Genomic DNA, 22,003 nt, shown 5'->3' with positions numbered 1-22,003 from the left:
ATTTTTAGCTTTTGTCGTCTCTTCTTCACTAAGAGTGTTTCTCCTGGCCTTCCGTGTCAGTCATTCATTCTTCAGCCCACATGCTATTTGTGCATTCCTCTCATCTGTGAAGCTCAGACAACAGCACTTAGGGTATTATTGATTCTCATCATATTTTCTTTCTGGCTCTTTATCCCTTTACCTGATGGGACTGACTCCTGGACGTAGCAAATTGAGCATTGCCACGGGACCTGCCCTTTGCCACCCAGCTCCATCAACCAGCACCTCTGACACTTCCCACTGGGGTGAATAGCTTCACAAAGTAGCTCACAGAGATGGTCCCTGAGGACCAGAGAAAGGTGGCTTGGCTCACTGTGTTGAAAGCCACTTGTGAAGTGGGTCTGTACTCTTCCTGCCCTCATCAAGGCTGCGGCTAGGTTGTGCTGGTTCTGTCTTACCTCTCAGGTTGACAGAGCTTTTGCTCCTTTTAAAGAAGACTTAAAGTTATTTAATTACTTTAAAACACCACAGTGGGACATTTCAGGCTTCCCTTTGACTTATGTTCTCAAGATCTGAGACTGGGCCTTTGAGAATCCTGATTGCATTTAACAAGGCAGTACACTTCACAGACTCTGGCAGCTGCTTGTATATAACATCATTCACATCCATTCACTCGCTCATTCATTCATTTAGTAAATGTTTATCCAGCAGCTCCCATGTGCTGGGCACTGTTCTAGGGCTGTGGATACATAAGTAAATTAAACTGAAAACAGAAATCGGACCTCAAAAAGCCTACATTCTAGTGGCGGAAGAAAAAAACAAATGTGTTAAATAATTTAAAATTTATGTGAGAAGATGATGGATATTTTAGAAAAAATAAAGCAAGGAAGGGAGTCAAACACCAGCATCACACAATATACCCAGGCAGCAAACCAGCACATGTACCCAGTGAATCTAAAATAAAAATTGAAAAAAAAAAAAGAGGAGTTGACATTGTCAGAGGATAGAGAGACCTTGCTCTGTTAAATAGGGTCCTCATCAGAGGATGGCATTGGAGCAAAGACTCAAAGGTGGCTCAGGAGCAGTCTTGAGAAGCCAGGGCATTCCAGGCAGAGGGGACAACTGGTGCAAAGGTCCTGGGACAGGAGAGTGCCTGGAGCATAGGAGGAGCAGTGAGCAAGCCAGTGTGTGTGGAGCCAGTGAGGGAGGTCAGCGGCGGGAGGTGAGGTCAGGGAGAATGGGGCAGGCACATCACAGAGGGCTTGTAAAACTTGGTGCATACAGGCTGGGCATGGTGGCTCACGTCTATAATCCCAGCACTTTGGGAGGCCGAGGCAGGTGGATCACCTGAGGTGAGGAGTTTGAGACGAACTTGGTCAACATGGTGAAACCTCATCTCTAATAAAAATACAAAAATTAGGCGGGTGTGGTGGTGGGTGCCTGTAATCCCAGTTACTTGGGAGGCTGAGGCAGGTGAATTGCTTGAACTTGGGAGGCAGAGGTTGCAGTGAGCCAAGATGGCACTATTGCACTCCAGCCTGGGCAACAAGAGTGAAACTCCATCTCAAAAAAAAAAAAAAAAAATTAGTGAATACTTTGGCTTTTATTCTGGGTAAAAGTCATTTGCGTAACATTGCTAAACCTCAACTATAAAATTAGAATAATAAATATACAAATGTACTTACCAAAAGATTTGTAGTAAGGATGAACTAAAGTAAGAAATGTAAAATGCCTAACAGAATGGCAGGCGCACACATAAGTATTGTGAATAGCAGGTAGGACTCGGTGCTTTTAGTGCTTGTACTAGGTTACTAGTTGTAAACTTTTAGTGCTTGTACTAGGTTACTAGATGTAAACTCCCTAGGGACAGATTTAGGGTTTTTTTTTTTTTTTTTAATTTTTTAAACAGCATTTTATACCCAGACCTGGTACAGTTCTTGTCATAGTAAGTCCTCAATCAGTGTTCATTGAGTATTACCATTATCATACATTTTTCTAAAAAAAGCATTCAGGCAGTCTTAATTGGCTTACATTTAATACCTACTTGTTTTCTGTTGCTTACAAAAATATAACCCTTACCTTCTGCCTTCTCTACAGTAATATTTTTTTTGGCATGATAATAAGATGATATCAAAGTTGTGGTGCTATGTTATGGAAAGAAATTTGGCTGAAAATCAGAAGACATGGTCTGCTAGTATGGTAGCTCTGAGAGGTCATTCAACTCCTCTGCCTTTTTTTTTTTTTTTTTGAAGTCTTGTTCTGTTGCCCAGGCTGGAGTGCAGTGGTACAATCATGGCTTACTGCAACCTCCGCTTCCCAGGTTCAAGTGATTCTCCCGCCTTAGCCTTTCTAGTAGCTAGGATTACAGGTGCCCACCACCACGCCCGGCCAAGTTTTGTATTTTGAGTAGAGATGAGGCTTTGCCATGTTGGCCGGGCTGGTCTTGAACTCCTCACCTAGTGATCCGCTTGCCTTGGCCTCTGAAAGTGCTGGGATTACAGGCACGAGCCACCGCATCCGGCCCTCTGCTCTTCTTTTTCTCGAAGTGATATGGGTTCAGAAAATCCTTCTCCATTTCAGCGTTGTGTGAAGAGAAGCTATTCTATGTTCTTTGAAAACTCTAAACGTCTCTCTTGGGGAGGGTAGGTGTCGTTCCTGTTACCGTGGGAAGGGTGTGTACATGTGCTTGACTGATTTCTCTGAAGGAATGTGGACTTCTGCAGTGCTTGGCTCCCCTTCTGAGGAGGCCCCTGCCTCTCTGAGGACTGGTGGTTGTCAGCTGTGGGCTGTGGCAATGGAGCTGCCGCTGTGAGGCCTCTCAGGCCACCAGATAGGTGGTCCTTGCCTTAGTAATGTCATTCTCTAAGCTGCACAATGCAGGTTTGGACTTTCAGAATTAAGTTTTGCATTGATCCCTTGTGGTTTAAATGTATTTCTGCCTTTATAATGCATGTATTGAAATTCTTATTTGTGACTAGATCAACCTCAGATGTTTTAAAAGTTGATTTCAGAAACATGGCTTTGAATGTCTCCTTTGTTCAAGTGAATAAAATTCTTCTGGTTGCATAATTCTTGAGGTGACAGCCATTCCACAAGGCCTTCCTAAAAATAAATCAGAAACAAGATAACAACATCGTGACTAAACAAGAAGTTCACATCCCTCCCTTTTCACGTGTTGCCTTCCAAATGTTGATCAATCTATCGTGTCTACTTTTTCCAACAATTTTTTAAAAAGTCCCATCATATAGCCTATGTTCCTGGACAGGCTGGGAATAGAGCAGTGAACACAGTAGATAAAATATCTGAATTCATGCAGCTCACATTTTTGTAGGAGAGGGGTAAAGAAGAGACTACTTTAGATTTCACAGTGAGGGAAGGCTTCTCCTAGAAGGAGCATTTGAGTAGAGGATGGAATGAAATGAGGAAGAGAGCCATGCAACGTCTGGAAAAAAAGTGTTCCAGGCAGGGGGTCCAGCAGGTGCAAAGGGCCTGAGGTGGCAATCAACTTGGTATAGTCCAGGGAGAGAGACAAGGTGAGGACGGGAGGCTACAAGGGAGGAGGAAGGTTTGTGGGAGGAGAGGAAGGGGCCTGACCAAAAAGAGCTTTGTCTGCCGAAGAAGGAGTTTGGATTTTACTTTGAGTTGATAGATTGTAAATACTGTAAATTAATTATTGACAGTTGAAATATTCTCTTCAGACACAAATCCATTGACTCTGATCTGAGCTTCTGTGAAGGAATTGCCAAGTGAGAGCATAGAATTAATGTGGTATTTTTGAAGCTTCATTGGATTCAAGCCCAAATCCCTTAATATTCCTTAAGGAGTCTGTTGGAAGTTGCTTGATGGGGATGATTAGCAGAACGAGTAGCCGATTTGCCCTGCAGAATTCTCTCCATGTAGGTTGAAGTGTGTGAACTCACAGGAGAGTGAGGGTCCCATTTCTCTGACATTTATTCTGTACGGAATTCTATTTTGCAGTCAGCCCTGAGCAGCCAGGGGTATACCAGCTAGAGATCTGATTTTCTCTTTATCACAGAAACAAATCATAATTGAATCGGTGCTGAGAACATGACTGAACCCTTGCGCTATCTCAAGAGGAGCAGGTGGTTTTTTCACATCGTTTTGTAGCGTGTCTCCGACTACCAACAAATGGCCATTCAGAGGTCAATAGCGAAGGACTCTCAGATAAACACTTTCCCCAGACCTCGAACATAATTTAAACACATATAACTGAGTTCTCATCTTCCATATCTGGCGAGGGAAGGGGTCATGTTTCTCTGTAATCACCCTCCAAAGTAATGAGATAAAAAATTTCATAGAATTCTGCTTAAGTCCCCACCACAGTCTCTTCTAGCCAGCAACTGTCCTGCAAACCGATCATTTTGGAAGTCTTTAATTAAATAGTACGGTATCACCTTAAAAAGTATTGTTGACCAGTTAGGAAACTGAGAGATACAGGTAAGCGCATCTGCAGGGCAGATAAATTGGGCAGTCTTTTCTCATGAGGAAAGCTTGCAAAGGTACAGAATGTGGAAAAGGAGATTCCAATTTAGATTCCTAATATCATTTCGCAGCTGAAAATGTCAAAGTTGGTATCTTCCTAATGAGTTTTAACTATTTTTGCCCTAGAAAATTCCTCTAAATAATTGGTTCCTGAAATCAACATTATTGGGCGTTTTGGGTTTCGAGGAGGCTGCTCTCCGCTTTGTATTTTCTTGCTGGGTGCCTCTTATCTGTGGTAAGGTTAATGTTGGGATGACCTTGGTGAACATCCCCCTGCAACAGCACAAGTAGTTAAGACGTATATTCCACAGGAACAGCGTTTCCATTAGAGCAGTTGCTCTGAGACACAGAGCTAATTTCCCAGCGATGGCACCACTTTTCTTATGAGGGAATAATTGACCCATTTATGGTCTCATTTCAGCTTGTTGCAGATCCTTGTGCCAGCAACCCTTGTCACCATGGCAACTGTAGCAGCAGCAGCAGCAGCAGCAGCAGCAGCGATGGCTACCTCTGCATTTGCAATGAAGGCTATGAAGGTCCCAACTGTGAACAGGCACTTCCCAGTCTCCCAGCCACTGGCTGGACCGAATCCATGGCACCCAGACAGCTTCAGCCTGTCCCCGCTACTCAGGAGCCTGACAAAATCCTGCCGCACTCTCAGGCAACCGTGACATTGCCTACCTGGCAGCCGAAAACAGGGCAGAAAGTTGTAGAAATGAAATGGGATCAAGTGGAGGTGAGAACGTTCTATCATGTACATTTTTACATTAGAAACCAGAAATCTTAAAGTGATTCCAGTGATTCTAGTATCAGCAATGAAAATTGAAAACATTTTAAGTTAAATCACGAGCAAAATATGTCCCTAAACTTATTCCTGTCTGCATTTGTGTGTGTGATGGTTTTGTACGTATAAAAAGAGTAAACAAAAAAATGAATCAAATTATTTTTTGGAATGGTATCCACATGTATTTCGGTGAGATAACCTTAGATTTTGGGGCAGACAGTTCAGTGTAGTCATGTAAAGGAACATGTCATAGGATCCTCCATTGCTGACCTTATTTTCCTTCCTGGGAGTGTGTCTTAGTCTCTTAAGGCTGCTATCACAAAAACGCCACAATCTGGGTTGCTTATAACCAACACACGGTATTGGTCCATTCTTGTGTGGCTATGAAGAAATACATGAGGCTGGGCAATTTATAGAGGAAAGGGATTTATTGGCTCATTGTTCTTTAGGCTGTACATAAAGCATGGCACTAGCATCTGCTTCTGGTGAGCCTCTGGAAGCTTACAATCATGGCGGAAGGCAAAGGGGAGCCAATGTGTCATGTGGTGAGAGTGAGGGCAAGAGAGAGAAGGGAGACGTCCCAGAAAACAATCCAATCTCACATGAACTCACTTATCACCAAGGGGATGGTGCTGTCTTTCATGAGGAATCTGCCCCCATGGCCCAAACATCTCCTACCAGACCCCACCTCCCACACTGGAGATCACATGTGAGATATGAAGACACATATCCAAACCATATCACAGACATGTATTTCTCACAGCTTTGGAGACTAGGAAGTCCACGATCAAGGCAGATTCAGAATCTGATGAGGGCCTGCTTCTTCACAGCCCGCATCTTCTCACTGTAATCTCATATGGTGGAAGGCGCTTTGGAGCTCTTTCAGGTCTTTTACAAGGGCACTGATCTCATTTGCCAGCCCTGTGCCCTCCTAACCTGACCACCTCTCAAAGGCCCCACATCTTAATACCATCATCATGGAGGTTAGGATTTCACTCATGAATTTAGAGGGGCACAAACATTCAGACCACGGCAGACCACAACGCTCAACTATTTTTTCTTTCTGTTGTTATTTAGGTTCTATTTTTGGTACCTTGAAGTATTTCAGTGGGGTTTAGAAAAAAGAAGCTATCAATGATTTTGACATATTTTTAGAATGCATTTGACAAAGAAACTTCCAAGTTTTATTTATTTTGGCAACAGCAAAGTCTATTTGTTGGAACTTCTCCTATCTGAGTTTGAGTTTGGCTGTTTTATCTTCAAGCTCTTCAAAAGTCTTTTCAGTAGACTCCTAGAAGTTGACATAAAATAAATTTGCTGGCTAGAAGAGTTGGGGAACAAATCCAAACCATGAGTTTGAAGTGACATTGGGGTGTGTAATTCCATTCTATATCTTATACTTTATATGTATGACATCCATATAAACCTGTGTCGGTATATTATTATTACAAGTTTCACAGTGTAAATGAAAAAAAAAAAAAAAACCAGAGATTTTTGCATAGCATGTATTAGAGTCAAGGAATGTGTCTAGAAATTTCCTTTATTGTTTTAAAAGAGATAGTAGCATTTCTCCTTTTATTTCCTTGAGTAATTCTTACCGGTTGACCCACTTTTTTTTTTTTTTTTTGGCATTACCGCACAGCTTATGAAGGCCACATTCAGACTGCAGGGCAATGTTTTTAGCTTACCTACAAAACTGTGAACTTGTTCTGATTTCAGACTTTTAATAAATGCTTTGAAGTTATGATGTTAATGCTTCTTTGCTGGCTGACTCAGTTCTTAAATGTGAACTAGATTTGATTCAAGTTTATCAAAGAAGTGCCCTTTAAAAGAAAATTTTTCCCCAGCCAGCCATTTCAATCTATTTATTTAAAGTCATGTTATTTTACAGTTGGTAAGTGTAAAAAAGAAACGCCTCGTCTTCCTGCTGGGCGCAGTGGCTCACGCCTGTAATCCCAGCACTTCGGGAGGCTGAGACGGGCGGATCACGAGGTCAGGAGATCGAGACCATCCTGGCTAACATGGTGACACCCTGTCTCTACTAAAAATACAAAAAATTAGCCAGGTGTGGTGGCGGGCGCCTGTAGTCCCAGCTACTCCGGAGGCTGAGGCAGGAGAATGGCGTGAAGCCGGGAGGCAGAGCTTGCAGTGAGCCGAGATTGCAGCCACTGCACTCCAGTTTGGGTGACAGAGCCAGACTCCGTCTCAATTAAAAAAAAAAAGAGGCCGGGCGCGGTGGCTCAAGCCTGTAATCCCAGCACTTTGGGAGGCCAAGACGGGCGGATCACGAGATCAGGAGATCGAGACCATCCTGGCTAACACGGTGAAACCCTGTCTCTACTAAGACATACAAAAACTAGCCGGGCGAGGTGGCGGGCGCCTGTAGTCCCAGCTACTCCGGAGGCTGAGACAAGAGAATGGCGTAAACCCGGGAGGCGGAGCTTGCAGTGAGCTGAGATCCGGCCACTGCACTCCAGCCTGGGCGACAGAGCAAGACTCCGTCTCAAAAAAAAAAAAAAAGAAAGAAAGAAAGAAAGAAATGCCTCCTCGTCTTCCTATATCATGAGTTATTTCTTAGGCTGTTCATGAGGCAGGTTTAAAGTGCCAGAGGAAGACATGTTAATATGTATGCCTAACCTGATGGAAACCAGGAGGCATATTATTACCCCCTTTCCATGAAGTAATGATGCTTTGGAAGCATAAAGTTATTTGGAGCCTTAGAGACTTGGGTAACAGCCATCTGTTATACAAATGTAACAAGTTACACTCACATCTTTGAATATCAGTGGTGGGCTTTATCCATAGAATTTCACTGTAGGGCATTCTGGAAAATAATATCTAAGTGTGCGCTGTGGAGTGAAATTGCTGAGGGTTTCTGTATTGTTCTCAATTAATTCTGTGATGATGAATACTTTTAATATTGCTTCATTTTCATTGACATGGGGGAGGACAGTAACTGTGGCATGAGGAATAAGTGCATAAACTGGCCAGGAGTATCTCACTGGACATAGCTCAAGGTTTTGGAATATGCTTTTTGATGAGCACAGTCCTCCCCCCACCAGTTGAACTTCTCTTTTAAAAAATACACATCCATATAATACTTTTGGGAAATAATTTAAAAGTGAAGGTATAGCCTACAAGGAAAAAGAAAGGCAGCGTTCAAGCTCCCCAGCCTCAGCATGTGCTCCTGGACCCACCAGCACAGAGAGGAGTCATCAGGCCTGATACTACATGCCCTTTGCAAGTTGAAGGCTGACTTGCCTACTCATTAGGCTTTTACCTGCTGTTTGTAAGTCAGTCCTTAAAGTTGGCCTCCTGGTTACCATCAGGTTAGGCACCGTGCAAGGGTCAATGACTGCTTGTTAAATGAATGGAAAAAGAGCAGGGAGTGACATCTGCTTTCTGTCTTGCAATATCCTATTGATCAGTTTTAACAATCCCAGGAATTTGTAGATTGCTCTCAGGGAAGCTGTTGCATTTCAGAACATCGAATGACAGAGATTTCATTTTCTTTTGAGTTTGTAAGGCTTCACTTCTTCATCTCCTCTCTAGCCCTACGCCTGCATCATCAAAAGGGATGAAGGAAATTCAGCATGGAATTGTGCTTTATCATATTATGTTATACTATAAACAACCCCAATCACATGTCAGTTTTTTTTCCTTCCCAGGTGATCCCAGATATTGCCTGTGGGAATGCCAGTTCTAACAGCTCTGCGGGTGGCCGCCTGGTAACCTTTGAAGTGCCACAGAACACCTCAGTCAAGTAAGATAATTCTGAGTTACAAACTGTTAAGAGTGATGCTGTGACCTATATGTGGGGTTGTGTCCATCCATGGACCTGGTGTGTCAGTGGCCAGTCAAGTGAGAAATGTGAGCAGATTCCACGGGTAGGTGTGGCCCCCGTCATTTGAAAACTAGAGGAAGCGATTTCAGAGATTACAGTGAGGGTCGTCAAGCTGGAGATGTGGAATTGAGAAATTGGACTGGATGAGTCTGGTGTGAGGTGACAAACCGTGCGGCCTTAGATAAGATCCCAGCCAGATTCCTTGTCTCCTGAATGCTTTGCTTCCCAAATTATTGGCCCCTTAAGGTTTTAAGGAACGATCAGTTACATTAAGATGCATAATTTGGCCCAAATTTAAAATCTGCATATTACAATTTTCTCTTTATTTTTGATTATTTTTACTTACTTATTTTTACAATTTTCTCTTTAAAAGCAAGCGTACAAAGAGAGTGTTTTGTTTTAAACTCAAGCTCTTTCAAATGGCAGGGTCCATTGTCACTGGTGGGGAAGAGGGAGAGGCATAGGGAAGCAGTGCTGGCTGAGACCTGGTATGTGTGGTGCTTTATGTGAGGCTCAAGTCAGCAGGTGCCCAGGAGCACAAAGCTGGGGGTGGGATATGGGCCAGTATTAGGGTGCCTCAGGCCGGCTGACAACCCCCCACTGCCCATCCTTCTCTGTTGCCATTGACTGCCGCCCTCCCCACACTTTCCATGCAACCTAAGGGGCATTTGCTGCCCAGTGTTTGGGGATTTTTAGAAGACTGGGAACATGTGTCCTGGTTAACCAGATGGATGCATTGGCTCCCTTTTAAGGGGCCTGCAGGCACTATAGGTCTCTTCCACGTATCCATGGCCATTTTTGTCTATCTGGCTTTCTAAACAATGGAGTCCCTGAACATGTTTGGAAGAGCGACTTTGTTACATTGCTCTTGCACCCTGGCTCCCCACAGCCTTGAACTCACTCTGGCAAGGGAAGAGCCTGGAAGGGCTGCTTGGGAGCCCCTTGGGCTCAGGAGGAACGCCCCCATCGGGAGAGGAGGGAGAGGTGGAGTCTGAGGCAGCTTCCAGCTCTACCAGCAGGGGGACCCCGGTCCTAAGTGTTTCTTTCACTGCTCAAATGACAGCTTAAATCCTGGCGGTCCTGGTCTAGTTTTAGGAGCAGGATCTCTAGTTTCCTTTACTCTTATGAAAACATCTTTCAGCCTTTTCTTGTCTAGATCATATTATCTTACCTTGATAAACCTTTCCGAATTTTCTGGTCTTCTATCTCGTTAAATGCTTTTGTTTTTTTCCTCTCGACAAACCTGCCGTTCTCTGAGACTCCCTTAGGCTGCAGAATGGGACAGAATTAGCAGAGTCTGACTCAGACGAAGTGAGATGGGAGTGCCGAGTGACCTGTGGGCTCTGAATTCACTTGTGGGGGTTACTAGCTCCTTACACTTTCATTTCCTCATGAATTTAGTCACGTAGCAAAGCTTTACTGAGCCCCTGCTGTATGCCAGGAGCTCCGTGCTAGGGGAGCGGCTCTGCAGAGTCTACTGTGATCTTCTCCAGGAGCACTGGGGAGAATGGGCAGCTGCTGGGATGTTGGCAAGTGGTCAGGGGTCTCTGGGAACAGGTAATATGTGGGCTAGGAACACATTTCCAACGTGGAGAAGGAGACAAAGCTTGGGAGCTGAGAAAGAACTGGGTTGGGGTAGCTCCTAGTAGCTGAAGCATTGGGCTGTGAGGAGGAAGGCACAGGAGGGCAGCTGGGGTTGGGGTTGGGGTTGAGGTTGAGGTTGATGAGCTTTCTATGAGCCCATCTCTGTGGGTTTTTTTTTTTAAACCAAAAATGAGCCAGGGGAGGCCTGAAGCATTGGGAGGTGGATTGTGTGTGATTGTGTGTGTGTGTGTGTGTGTGGGGAGGGGAGGGGGGGAGGGGTGACACACTTTTGCTTATTTTGGCAGCATAACTCAGGTGGCTGTGTTGGGTTGCAGTCCACATTTATGACAAATTTAAGCAAAAGTCTTTATGTTGTGTGGCTATGGAAGGATTTGTCTGAAAGAGAACTCAATGTACTCTTTTACTGTTCATCAAAGTGGTCACTCAAAGGTGAGTTACCAGTGACTCATTTTGTGGTACGCTGTGAACAAGTGGGAGTGTGCACAGTTTTACTGGACGCCCGCATATGTTTATGCCATCGATTTCCTGGTACCTTGGTAGATGCATATACCATCTTTATATTCATTTTTAATTTGAAGGACTGGTTCTAAGATGAATTTTTCTGAAAGGAGCTTTCTGTTTACATCATTCCTGTTTCCAGGATTCGGCAAGATGCCACTGCCTCACTGATTTTGCTCTGGAAGGTCACGGCCACAGGATTCCAACAGTGCTCCCTCATAGATGGACGAAGTGTGACCCCCCTTCAGGCTTCAGGGGGACTGGTCCTCCTGGAGGAGATGCTCACCTTGGGGAGTAATCACTTTATTGGTGAGTTACCAAAATCTTCTACTCAACACTGCATCTGATTCAACCCTACCTTGGTTTGTTGTTGAGACAGTAAGAAGGGAATTTTGCTCAGATAATCTGAATTCTAGCCATCAATGCTATTTCCTCCACTTTGGTAAGGTTTTAGAATAAAAACTGGATTCTAACATAATATTTCTTTTTCTTTTCTTTCTTTTTTTTTAACGGAGTCTTGCTCAGTCACCTAGGCTGGAGTGCACTGGTGCGATCTCGGCTCACTGCAACCTCTGCCTCCCGAGTTCAAGTCATTCTCCTGCCTTAGCCTCCTGAGCAACTGGGACTACAGGCACCCATCATCACACTCGGCTCATTTTGCATTTTTAGTAGAGATGGGGTTTCACCACCCTGGCCAGGTTGGTCTTCAAATCCTGACCTCAGGTGATCCGCCCGCCTCGGCCTCCCAAAGTGTTGGGATTACAGGCATGAACCACCAAGCCTGACCCTGACATAATATTTCTAGTGTGGCTCAAAGTGGAAAAGGCTTGGGCTCTGGAATCCAGTGACTGTGTTCCAGCCCTGGCGAAGGCATCACAGGTGTGTGATCTTTGGTACTGAACGCTCTGGTCATCAGTTTTCCTCTGGAGTCTTTCATCTGCTTCTTTTTCCAGGAATTGTGGGCAACTTGAGGTGTTGGATGTTGGTCTCTCAGGATAACCTTTGTTACCACTTGATTCTGGCCTGACTTAGGGCGTTCAAGCAAGCACCTTGCAGTGATTTGCCACTGCAGGGCCTTCAACTCAGAAGTAACTGGTGGGATTACAGCTCTCTTTGGGGCCCCTCTCCTCCATAGCTGCCCCTCCTGCATCAGTCACTTCTAACTTTTTACTCTCTCTTGAACTTGCTTCTGTAGTTTTAACCTTCTCAAACTACTGTGTCCAATTAGCTGTTTTCTTTTCTTCTTCTTGTTTTTATTTAGACAGAGTCTTGCTCTGTTGCCCAGGCTGGAGTGCAATGGTACGATCTCAACTTACTGCAACCTTGGCCTCCCGGGTTCAAGCAATTCCCCTGCCTCAGCCTCCCAAGTAGCTAGGAATACAGGCGTGCACCACCACACCCAGCTACATTTTTTTTTTTTTTTTTTTGTATTTTAGTAGGGATGGGGTTTCACCATGTTGGCCAGGATGGTCTCAATCTCCTGACCTCATGATCCGCCCACCTTGGCCTCCCAAAGTGCTGGGATTACAGGCCAATTCGTTGTTTTCTAATTTCTCTGCCTTGGTATAGAAATGGCTGCCAGAAAGACAGACCCTCAGTATTCCCTCCCCAACCCACTGCCTCTTGCTTGGACACTTGGGCAGTTCCCAGAGTACCACCTTTCCCCTAGTTTAGCATTCTGTGTCCTTTCAGTTGTCTTTGTTTCTCATCCAGCTTATAGTACCTTTGGGGTTGGAACTTGGAACTCTGGTCCCTTCATGTGCTGACATAATGTTCCATCTTGCATCTCAATTCAAAGGCCTGAGCTCAAGTTTAGAATCTACGCATCCCAGTCCAATGCACCCAAGCAGCTTCTTGTATCCTGCTGTTAATTCCTTCTCCTGTCTGACTATATATTGCAACCATCCTCACCTGGAGGATGGGGTAGGCATCCTCCTAACAGCACCTGTCTCTCAGGGTTGTTGGGTCAGGTTAAATTAGATAACGAATATACAAGGGTAATTGACAAATGTTAAGGATTATCCTCGGGCATTTTCTCTATTTTTTTTTCTGTAGAATACTAAATATTTTGCTAAATGGAAAATATGCTTTTAGACTCACCCTCTAAAATATGATGCAAATATCATAATGAAGATAAAGGGATATAAGAAAGTGCTCAGGTCTCTATAATTTATATTGTATTTTATGTTTGACTGACCCTGTTCTGATGAGAAGGTCTTTTTTTAATCTTTGGAAGTCCAGCTGGGGGAGCAGGAATTTTACTGGGTGAAAAGAAGGTAAAGAGAAGTTTGGGGAATGAACATGGCTTGTCAAAGAGAGGAGTGTGTTTAACTTCAGACTGGTGTTTGACTACCAGGATGAATGACAGATAATCAGAAATTGTGCGATAAAGTCTTGTCAAGAATCAAAGCTAAATTTCACTCCCCAATGCATTTCAAGTAATTGTTATTTGCTATGATATCTGCTGTAAAGATTTATCTAAAAGGACGTAGTTTCTATATTTTGATAGTTTTATTTTATATTGAATTTAAGTTTTTCTGTTTAGTATGACATGGAGCCAATATTTCAAGAAAACATATAAAGTATCACTACTCTTTAAAATGTTCTTAACGTTACCAGAAGATACTTATTTGAGATACAGACAGTCTCTGACCTACGCTGGTTCCACTTAATGACTTTTTGACTTTACAATGGTTTGAAAGCTGTTAACATTCAATAGAAGCTGTATTTCAAGCACCCGTAGAACTATTCTGTTTTTTACTTTCAGTATAGTATTCAATAAGTTGTATAAGATATTCAACAGTTTATTATAAAATAGGCTTTGTGTTAGATAATTTTGCCCATCTGCTGGTCAATGTAAGTGTTTTGAGCACGTTTAAATTAGGCGAGGCTGAGCTGTGAGGTTCAGTAGGTCAAGTCTATTACATGCATTTTTGACTTACAGTATTTTCAGTTTACACTAGGTTTATTGGAATGTGACCTCATTGTAAGTTGAGGAGCGTCTGTATAAGTTCACATTTTATACTACTTTTGGTTGTAACATAACTATGACCTTAGACTGACATTGGGATTGAGGATGGGGATTAATTGAGATGGATTTTCCAGTATTAATGTAAATTTATTCTTTTGGGATAGAAGAAATCTCTTGAACTCGTACATATTTTGAGCTCATTTTGCTAACCAAAAATTTTGTGGCAAAAATTATCTTAGATGAAATGTATTATTCCTTGGGGGAATAATCTTTAAAACTTTGATATATTAATAACTATGTTAAGGAATTCTTTTCCCCAAATTATACTTTAGATTATGAGGAGAAGGCAATGATTTTGAGTAACATCCTTTATTTTGATAAACCATTTTTTTTTTTCATTTTGAAAATTTGATATCTTTCTAAATTTTCTACTTAGGGCTTTCTGGGTCTTTTATGTGGCTTTGTAAGGAGATCATGATCTTTTGGTGTTATTCTCTTCAAAGGTAGCCAGCAGTCCTGTCCTGAGCTCTTCCTGGGGAGGGACGGCCAGGTTCCTAACCATGATAAATCAGCTCCACCTCCACACCGCCAGCTGCTTCTCTTATAAAATTTTTTCATCTTTAAGAAACAAGATGTATCTTTTGCAATCTTTGCAGACGCCTGATGCTCACTATGTTGACATGTGTTTAACGCTCTTTTTGTTTTATTTTTAAAAAGGAGCTTATTAAAGCAATTTACTTTTACAATCTGGACTTTCTAGACCCAAATACGTTTTAGCTCAGGCTATTTTTAAGAGTACAGTGGCGTTCATTTAACAAACAAACCGATGCTAGGGTGGGCGGAAGAAAACTTCTACAGTAGAGGAAGAGTAAAGTTTCAGAATTATGTTGCTGTGTTTCTGTCCCTCCTGCTTGCTTTTTAGAGAGAAGTTTGAGGCACTTTCAGGAATTGACTGTCTCCTGCTTTCCCTTCGCTCTCGATAGTTTGCACATGCATAACTAAGGACCGCAAATGTTAAATTCAGCTGGATAATAAATAAATAAATAAATATAAACATAACTGATGGCCAAAGGTATTTTCCTGTTTCTAGGCAACAGAGCAGAGGAGTCCCTTCTGTGTCTTTGGGAGACAAACTTGGTTGCTGTCACCAGATTTACACAAATACTCTTCAAAAGTTTATTGCCGGGAGCCTAATGTTCCTCATTCCAGATGAAGATAATATACTTACATTTGGCTTATTTCCATGTTATTACAGTTCATTTCTTTATGGTTTTCCTTCATGACCACTGCCTTGTTAATATTTATAGTGTTTTGCAGAGAGAAAGAGATGATAGAACTTTTTACCAAGTGTGTTGTTCTTCTCTCTGTGCCTCAACTTCTTTCCTCCTGTGTTGCCACCACATTTCGACTCTTCTGTCCTCTCTTTAATTATCTGTCCTGTTTTCCCTAAATATGTTACTTCCAAATATGTTATTTGCTTGATGCCACGCATTGGGGTACATATCTAAATTAGCCTTTGTTTAACGTTGTCTGTCTCACGGGGAGCATCAGAGGCACTCATTAGTGTCCTGAATGATTCATTTGCTGGATGTTTAGTATTTTCAAAGAGTCAAATTCATTGCTCTAGTCACATTTCCATGAAACAGCTATGGCTTGCCTGTCTTAAGTATGAGATATATATGTATTTTTAAACTGGCTGTTGCTTAGATGTGATGGCCGATCTCAGGGGTGAGGATCAAACCAGATCTCTGGAGTGTGGCTTCTGTGTTAGGAAGCTGCTGAAGGTCACCATTTCCTTTGGTGAAAGCCCCTTTGGGCCGCTTTTAAGGCTTTTCCCCATCTTGCCCCCTGCCCTCAGGCATAGTTCTCCTCTATTCTGCGCAGTGAACTTCTGCCCTCCAGCTCACTGCCAGCCCCATCCTCACTGGGGATGCAACCCTCTCCCACCCCCGTTCTCTCTGAGCCTCAGACCTCTAAACACACCTCATTTCTAAGGCCTCACTGAAATCCCCCTCTTCTGGAGTGGTTTATGAAGAAAATGGCTGGTTAAAATTCTATTCAACATGCATTCTCAGATCTCCTTTAACTGCTACATTCTTATACACACAGAGGCACCCTGGAATATTCTAACAGTTATTCTCCCTGGAATATTCTCCTTTGGATCAGAAAACTCAGGCAGGGCCTGTCTGCTTTATCCACATTCCCTGCCTGCCTCAGAGAAACCCTGACTTTTTTCCTGCACACTTTTCTTTCTTATGGTTCGTGTTGTTACCTCCATCTGATATTTTACCCCTTCTCTCTTCTTTGAAGTTATCTTCGTTTTGATCCAGTCTATTCCTCTCTCCATTGTTCCTTTATACTGGTCTTTCTAGCTTCCTATATTTGCCTTTTTCTTTTCCTTCATTCTGTTCTCCTACCCATAGCCTACTATTTTTTCAATCGCTTTCATTAGGTACACATTTGTACCATCCTTTCTTACAGTTTCAGTACATTTTTTAAAATGTCTAACTTATAAGTGCACATTACTGTTTAATCCAGACCATTGGTATTTCCTGTATGGACTCCTAAAATGCTTCTCTCATAACTTTAGATCTGCTGTAACTTCCAAGGCGTGAATGGTACAACCCATGGCTGATAAGAATGTCCTTGTTGGAGCTGAGGTCATTTCTTCAGGATTGATCTCGGAATCTTGGAAATTAACCACGGAACCCTGGAAACCAACAATTTGCAGGTCTTTGTAACCGACATCTTAACTGGGTTAGAACGTTTCCCAGTCTGCCCGTGACTCCTCTGAGCCTCCTAGGAGCTCTAGAGAGAATGCTTTCAGTTGCCTTGATTCTACATTTCTAGCCTGAAAAGATTCTTGTTTTGAAAATGGTTCCTACGGCAGTGCATTCACTTTATTTGTTTGTTTTTCTCTTGAGAAATAAGACACGAAGAACTAGGTACTTTGGGAGGTATAAGGAGGAATAAGACTTTTCTTTTACCAAAGTAGTGAGACTGTCCTGGTGCTCTGGCCCTTCACAGCCCCCAAGGTTTCATTCTTATGGACTTACCTAATGCTGTGTCCTGACTGGCACAGTGATGCTTCCTTGGAGATACAGTGTTTTGTAGCCTAACAGTTTATACTATGTTTAGGGAAAAAAATGGAATTCTCAATACTCAGCCAACAAATACCATTATTCTTAGGCAAAAATTCCTAATTTGGGCTCAGTGGGCCTCTGGTTTTGAGGTAGTCATAGGAGTCAAAAGTCCACTTCATATATCTCATGAATCTCCCGAAAATGTACTTTGGTATATCTGTGCATCGTTTTCAGGAGAGAGTCAAAACCTCATTGGATTCTCAAAGATATCCGAGTCCCTAAAAATTGCAGAGCACCACTTAAAGCTACCTGTGGGAGGATGTATGTTTTTCAGCATTCTCTGCTCATCCAGTGATATTTCCTTTGACAGATGTACCTGCTTCCTAAGTCTCCATATTGAGGAACTTAAATTATTTATTTATATCTGTAGGCAGCAGAGCTGTGGGAAATATTCACTTCTGTATTAGTTTAGAAAAGATGCATTGCATGCCTCTTATTTTCCAAACACTGTGGTAGTCTGGACATGCAAAGATGATTTAGGTGTGGTCTCTGAGTGAATGAGGCAGCAGAAGCTTAGACAAGTGCCCAAGACAGGGTTGTATATAAGTGGCCATGGGATTCAGAGGAAGGAGCAGCTAACTCTGCCAAAGAGAGGGAAGGCAGGCTAGTATTCTCCTTGGACGTACAAAGGGCAGTGTGTGTGTGGCATTTTGATGGCACAGTAGTCTGTGCTAGTAAGATCATTTGATAACAGTGCTAGAAATGGACTAGTGGCCATCACAACTGGAAAGAGAGTTACATTTCAACAAGCATGTAACAGAACCTTTGAACATGGCACCTGCCTCCACCCAGCTGCCTCTTATCTTGGATATGAACACATTTATGTAAAGGTAGGCCTCAAGGTGTGGATGATATTTCTTGAGTTCTCTGTTTATCTTAGCAAAAAGAGGGATCTTCTAGTCTTCGATGTGAATTTCCAGGTAGTTCTTTGGAATTCCTTAGTAAAGCTCTGTTTTCTTATTCTTGAACTCTGCTTCCCTCCCTTCTGGGCAAACTATTCCTAGAAGCCTTGTCCTTTAAAATGAAAGTCTCAAAAGCAACTGGAGCTGGAGTACCTCATTCTGTAAATTCGACAGAGAGTGATTTTGGAGAATGTCTTCCTGAAAGGCAGGGGACACCACTGGGACTATATTAGCTGGGGTAAGGGCTGCTGGCAGTATCGAAAAGGGGGGGAAAGTTTCAGTAGAAAAGTAGGAGTGGGAGATGTTGCCAACATCTCAGCTTGGCTGGAGGGCTTCCTGAAGCCAGGAATGGTGGCCAGTGTTAATTTTCTGTGTGTGTGTCTGTTTTAGCAATTTAGGCATCAAGTCTCTAGATGTGCATTCCTTTGTCTCAGCCATTTCTTGACGAATCCTTTTGTTTCCTGCTCAGGAATTAAAAGGAATCCAGAGATAAAAAGGCCAGATCCTGCCACTCCCTAACTGTCCTCCTGTGCCATCTTGTTACTGTCTGACTGCCAGCTCCTGTGACTGCTTCCTGGCCATGTGGAGCAGCCAGGACCTGGCTCCCTGTGGAAGACTCAGGGTTACAGGGAAGAGATGGGAGGAGACAGGGTGAGTGACCGACCAGGACATGTCAGAAGAAAGGACTCCCATAGGTAGTGAAAGATCCTTAGCATACGTTTTTCTGTTGTCAGAAAAGCCCACGGGGAGATGCAGAACCAAACTAGTAATTCACCTCTTGGCACTGTGAAGAGCTGAGGGTCTGCGTGTCTCTTTTCTGTACACTCTGACTTTAGGTGAGATTTTCTCTGCCTCTAATATTCACTTAAGTTGAATTTCACTCTTTAATCTTACGTATTTCCATGAGCCTCTCAGATCTTATAGAGTAAGTTAAGATATAAAGAAATAAGATAGTCGGCAGGACACTTAAATTTTTGGAATTTTTTTAACTTGATAGTATCTTTATTGATTATATATTTTTCAGGATCTTTGTGTCCCAGCTCTGATGCAGTGAAGCTGGGTTGATTCTCTAAAATGCATTAACTCATCTTTTGTAATCCATCTTTACTGAATGTAAATTCTTACTAGCACACTGGCACCCTGGAATATTCTAACAAGTTGTTCTCCCTCGAATTTTCTCCTTTGGATCAGAAAACTCAGGCAGGGCATATCTGCTTTATCCACACTTATTTGTTTGTTTGTTTTTTTCTTTTGAGACAGCATCTCTCTTTGTTGCCCGTGCTGGAGAGCAATGGCGTGATCTCTGCTCACTGTAGCCTCTGCCTCCAGGGCTCAAGTGATTCTCCTGCCTCAGCCTCCTGAGTAGCTGGGATTACAGGCTCCCACCACTATGCCCAGCTAATTTTTGTATCTTTAGTAGAGATGGGGTCCTGACCTCAAATGATCCGCCTGCCTCAGCCTCCCAAAGTGCTGGGATTACAGGCATGAGCCACGGCACCCGGCCTATCCACACTTCTAGAACTGCCCATTTTCTATCACCGCCCCTTTCATTCTCATGTCAGGTTCTGTATTCTCCAGACCTGCCCAGTTACATGAAACCTCTAGTCTCTGGCCAATTCTCAAACAAGCCTGCAGTACTTTATTAGCTTTTATTGGTGGAGGGAGTTCCCATGTATATCTTACCATTCAAATCAAGTTTCCTGGGGTCCCTGGCCCCTTGGTTGTACATTGAACTGGAATATTCTCCTCTAAATGCATAGACACTAAGCTTCCTCCAGCTTCCTAGAGCAAAACCTGATTTCCTTATGCATAAAGTCCCACTGCGCACAGTCCCAGCTTCATGACTCTTACCCTGACTAGCTGCTGCATCTGTGGCAGGTTCCCCTCTCTGTGGTCTGGACCCTGATTTCATGATAGTCCCAGTAGTTCTGCCTTGGACCATGACCTGTTCTTAGATACCAAGGCCAGCCCAGACTGGGGCTGTGTCTTTCCTGCCTCTGAACCCTGTGGTTTGGCTTGCTGGCCAGCCTTCCTAGCTGTTCACCTAACTCAGCTCTGTGGGTTTCCCACTGGTTCTTCTCCGTACAGCTGGCATTGTTTCTCCCCACTCTGACTCCCTTCCCCTTCTTTTATAAAATCTTTGCTTTACCAGTCATGCGTCTCACATTTCTTTCTGCTAATCACATTGACAGCCAGTGTCACACAAAGTAGCATCAGAATGTTCTCCATTCCCCGCCAACCAACTTTTTTTGGCATGATGATTTTATATGTTTAATTAAACTGTAAGCTTCTAGAGAGATTGGACCACGCCATAGCTTCTTGCAACCATGATGACCACAAGGTTGTCACTTGACTGGTTAAATTTTGTTCCTATGTAAAAGTGATTCTGCCATTTCCTAATGCCACGTGAAGGAAATTCCCAACTGCAAAATGTCAACGTTAAGAATTCTTTGTAGGTCTTCACAACCCACCTCTGTGACATTTAAATCCTCATCCCCCCTTTTTATTACATATTACATTAAAAGTATTTTAGAGGATCAAATCAAAAAAAAAAAAAAAAAAGAGAGAGAGAAACTTTTCATCATTCTTTTGGGAATGTTACATTTTGTCCTCTCAGATACCTTGCTCTGGGGGCCAGGGGTAAAACAGTTGAAGAAAGTCTAGAAAAGATACCATCTATAGAATCGTTAACATCTTTCACTAAAAGCTTAAGATTTTTAAAAAATGCAAATATTTCACCTTTTCATGGTCATTTTAAAACCTTTAAAACCACGGTTGAGTAAGGTCTGTTGAGCTCCCTGCGATGATGGGGTGGGGAGTGTAGCGGGGAGACCCATAGGAATGGTCAAAGCAATAGTTCGAAAAGAACAAAAGCAGAGGAAATATAAAGCTTCCCTGAATGGCATAATTTACATCAAATTCTGATAGCTCACATTTGCTTCGTTCAAAGATTTCTATGAAATTTGAGTTTTACTTAAATCGAGACCTCATATTAATATTCTTAGCAATCAAGATTATTCTTTTTGATCTTCATTTATTATTTAATGGATTTTAGGATTTAAAACAATTAGTTGGCCTGAACTCCATGCCCTATTTCTATATGCCCTACTCCTAAATATTGTCATGGTCAGCATGATTTACTTATTGGTACCTATTGATTGTGGTGTTACCCTGAGCGTTCCATTCTGGACACGTCTGTCCCTGGAGCTGGCAGTCTAAGGTCCAGTGGCCCCGCTGGGATGGGCTTCCCAGGCTGCGGTGGTGCTGGAGCAGGTGATCACAGATGGATAAGATGTTTCTCTTCCTACCAAGGCTGTCCGGTTGGAAAGGAAGATCCCTGGTTCCTCCAGTGGACCTGGTAGTTCCTCAGGAGACTTTCTTTTTTTTTTTTTTTTTGAGACGGAGTCTTGCTCTGTCGCCCAGGCTGGAGTGCAGTAGCCGGATCTCAGCTCACTGCAAGCTCCGCCTCCGGGGTTTACGCCATTCTCCTGCCTCAGCCTCCGGAGTAGCTGGGACTACAGGCGCCTGCCACCTCGCCCGGCTAGTTTTTTTTTTTTTGTATTTTTTCTTTTAGTAGAGACGGGGTTTCATTGTGTTAGCCAGGATAGTCTCGATCTCCTGACCTCGTGATCCGCCCGTCTCGGCCTCCCAAAGTGCTGGGATTACAGGCTTGAGCCACCGCGCCCGGCCCTTCAGGAGACTTTCACAATGCTCTCAGCCAAATTTTTTGAGCACTAAACATTATGCAAATTCTAGGAATTTATCAAGAAGTCA

General features: G+C 43.1%; 1 protein-coding gene across 1 annotated transcript in view; it reads left to right on the top strand.

Annotated features, from left to right (window-relative positions):
• The window catches only part of DNER (delta/notch like EGF repeat containing), a 367,125-nt gene that overhangs the window by 124,903 nt on the left and 220,219 nt on the right, over positions 1 to 22,003 (top strand). Inside the window, exons 2-4 of the mRNA XM_025405375.1 lie at positions 4,904 to 5,218; positions 8,935 to 9,029; positions 11,356 to 11,522. Coding sequence (XP_025261160.1) covers positions 4,904 to 5,218; positions 8,935 to 9,029; positions 11,356 to 11,522 — 577 coding nt within the window. The remainder of the gene's footprint in view (positions 1 to 4,903; positions 5,219 to 8,934; positions 9,030 to 11,355; positions 11,523 to 22,003) is intronic.

This window comes from Theropithecus gelada, chromosome 12 (genome assembly GCF_003255815.1).
Source record: "Theropithecus gelada isolate Dixy chromosome 12, Tgel_1.0, whole genome shotgun sequence".
NCBI lineage: Eukaryota > Metazoa > Chordata > Mammalia > Primates > Cercopithecidae > Theropithecus > Theropithecus gelada.
This window is presented reverse-complemented; position numbering and strand designations above follow the sequence as displayed.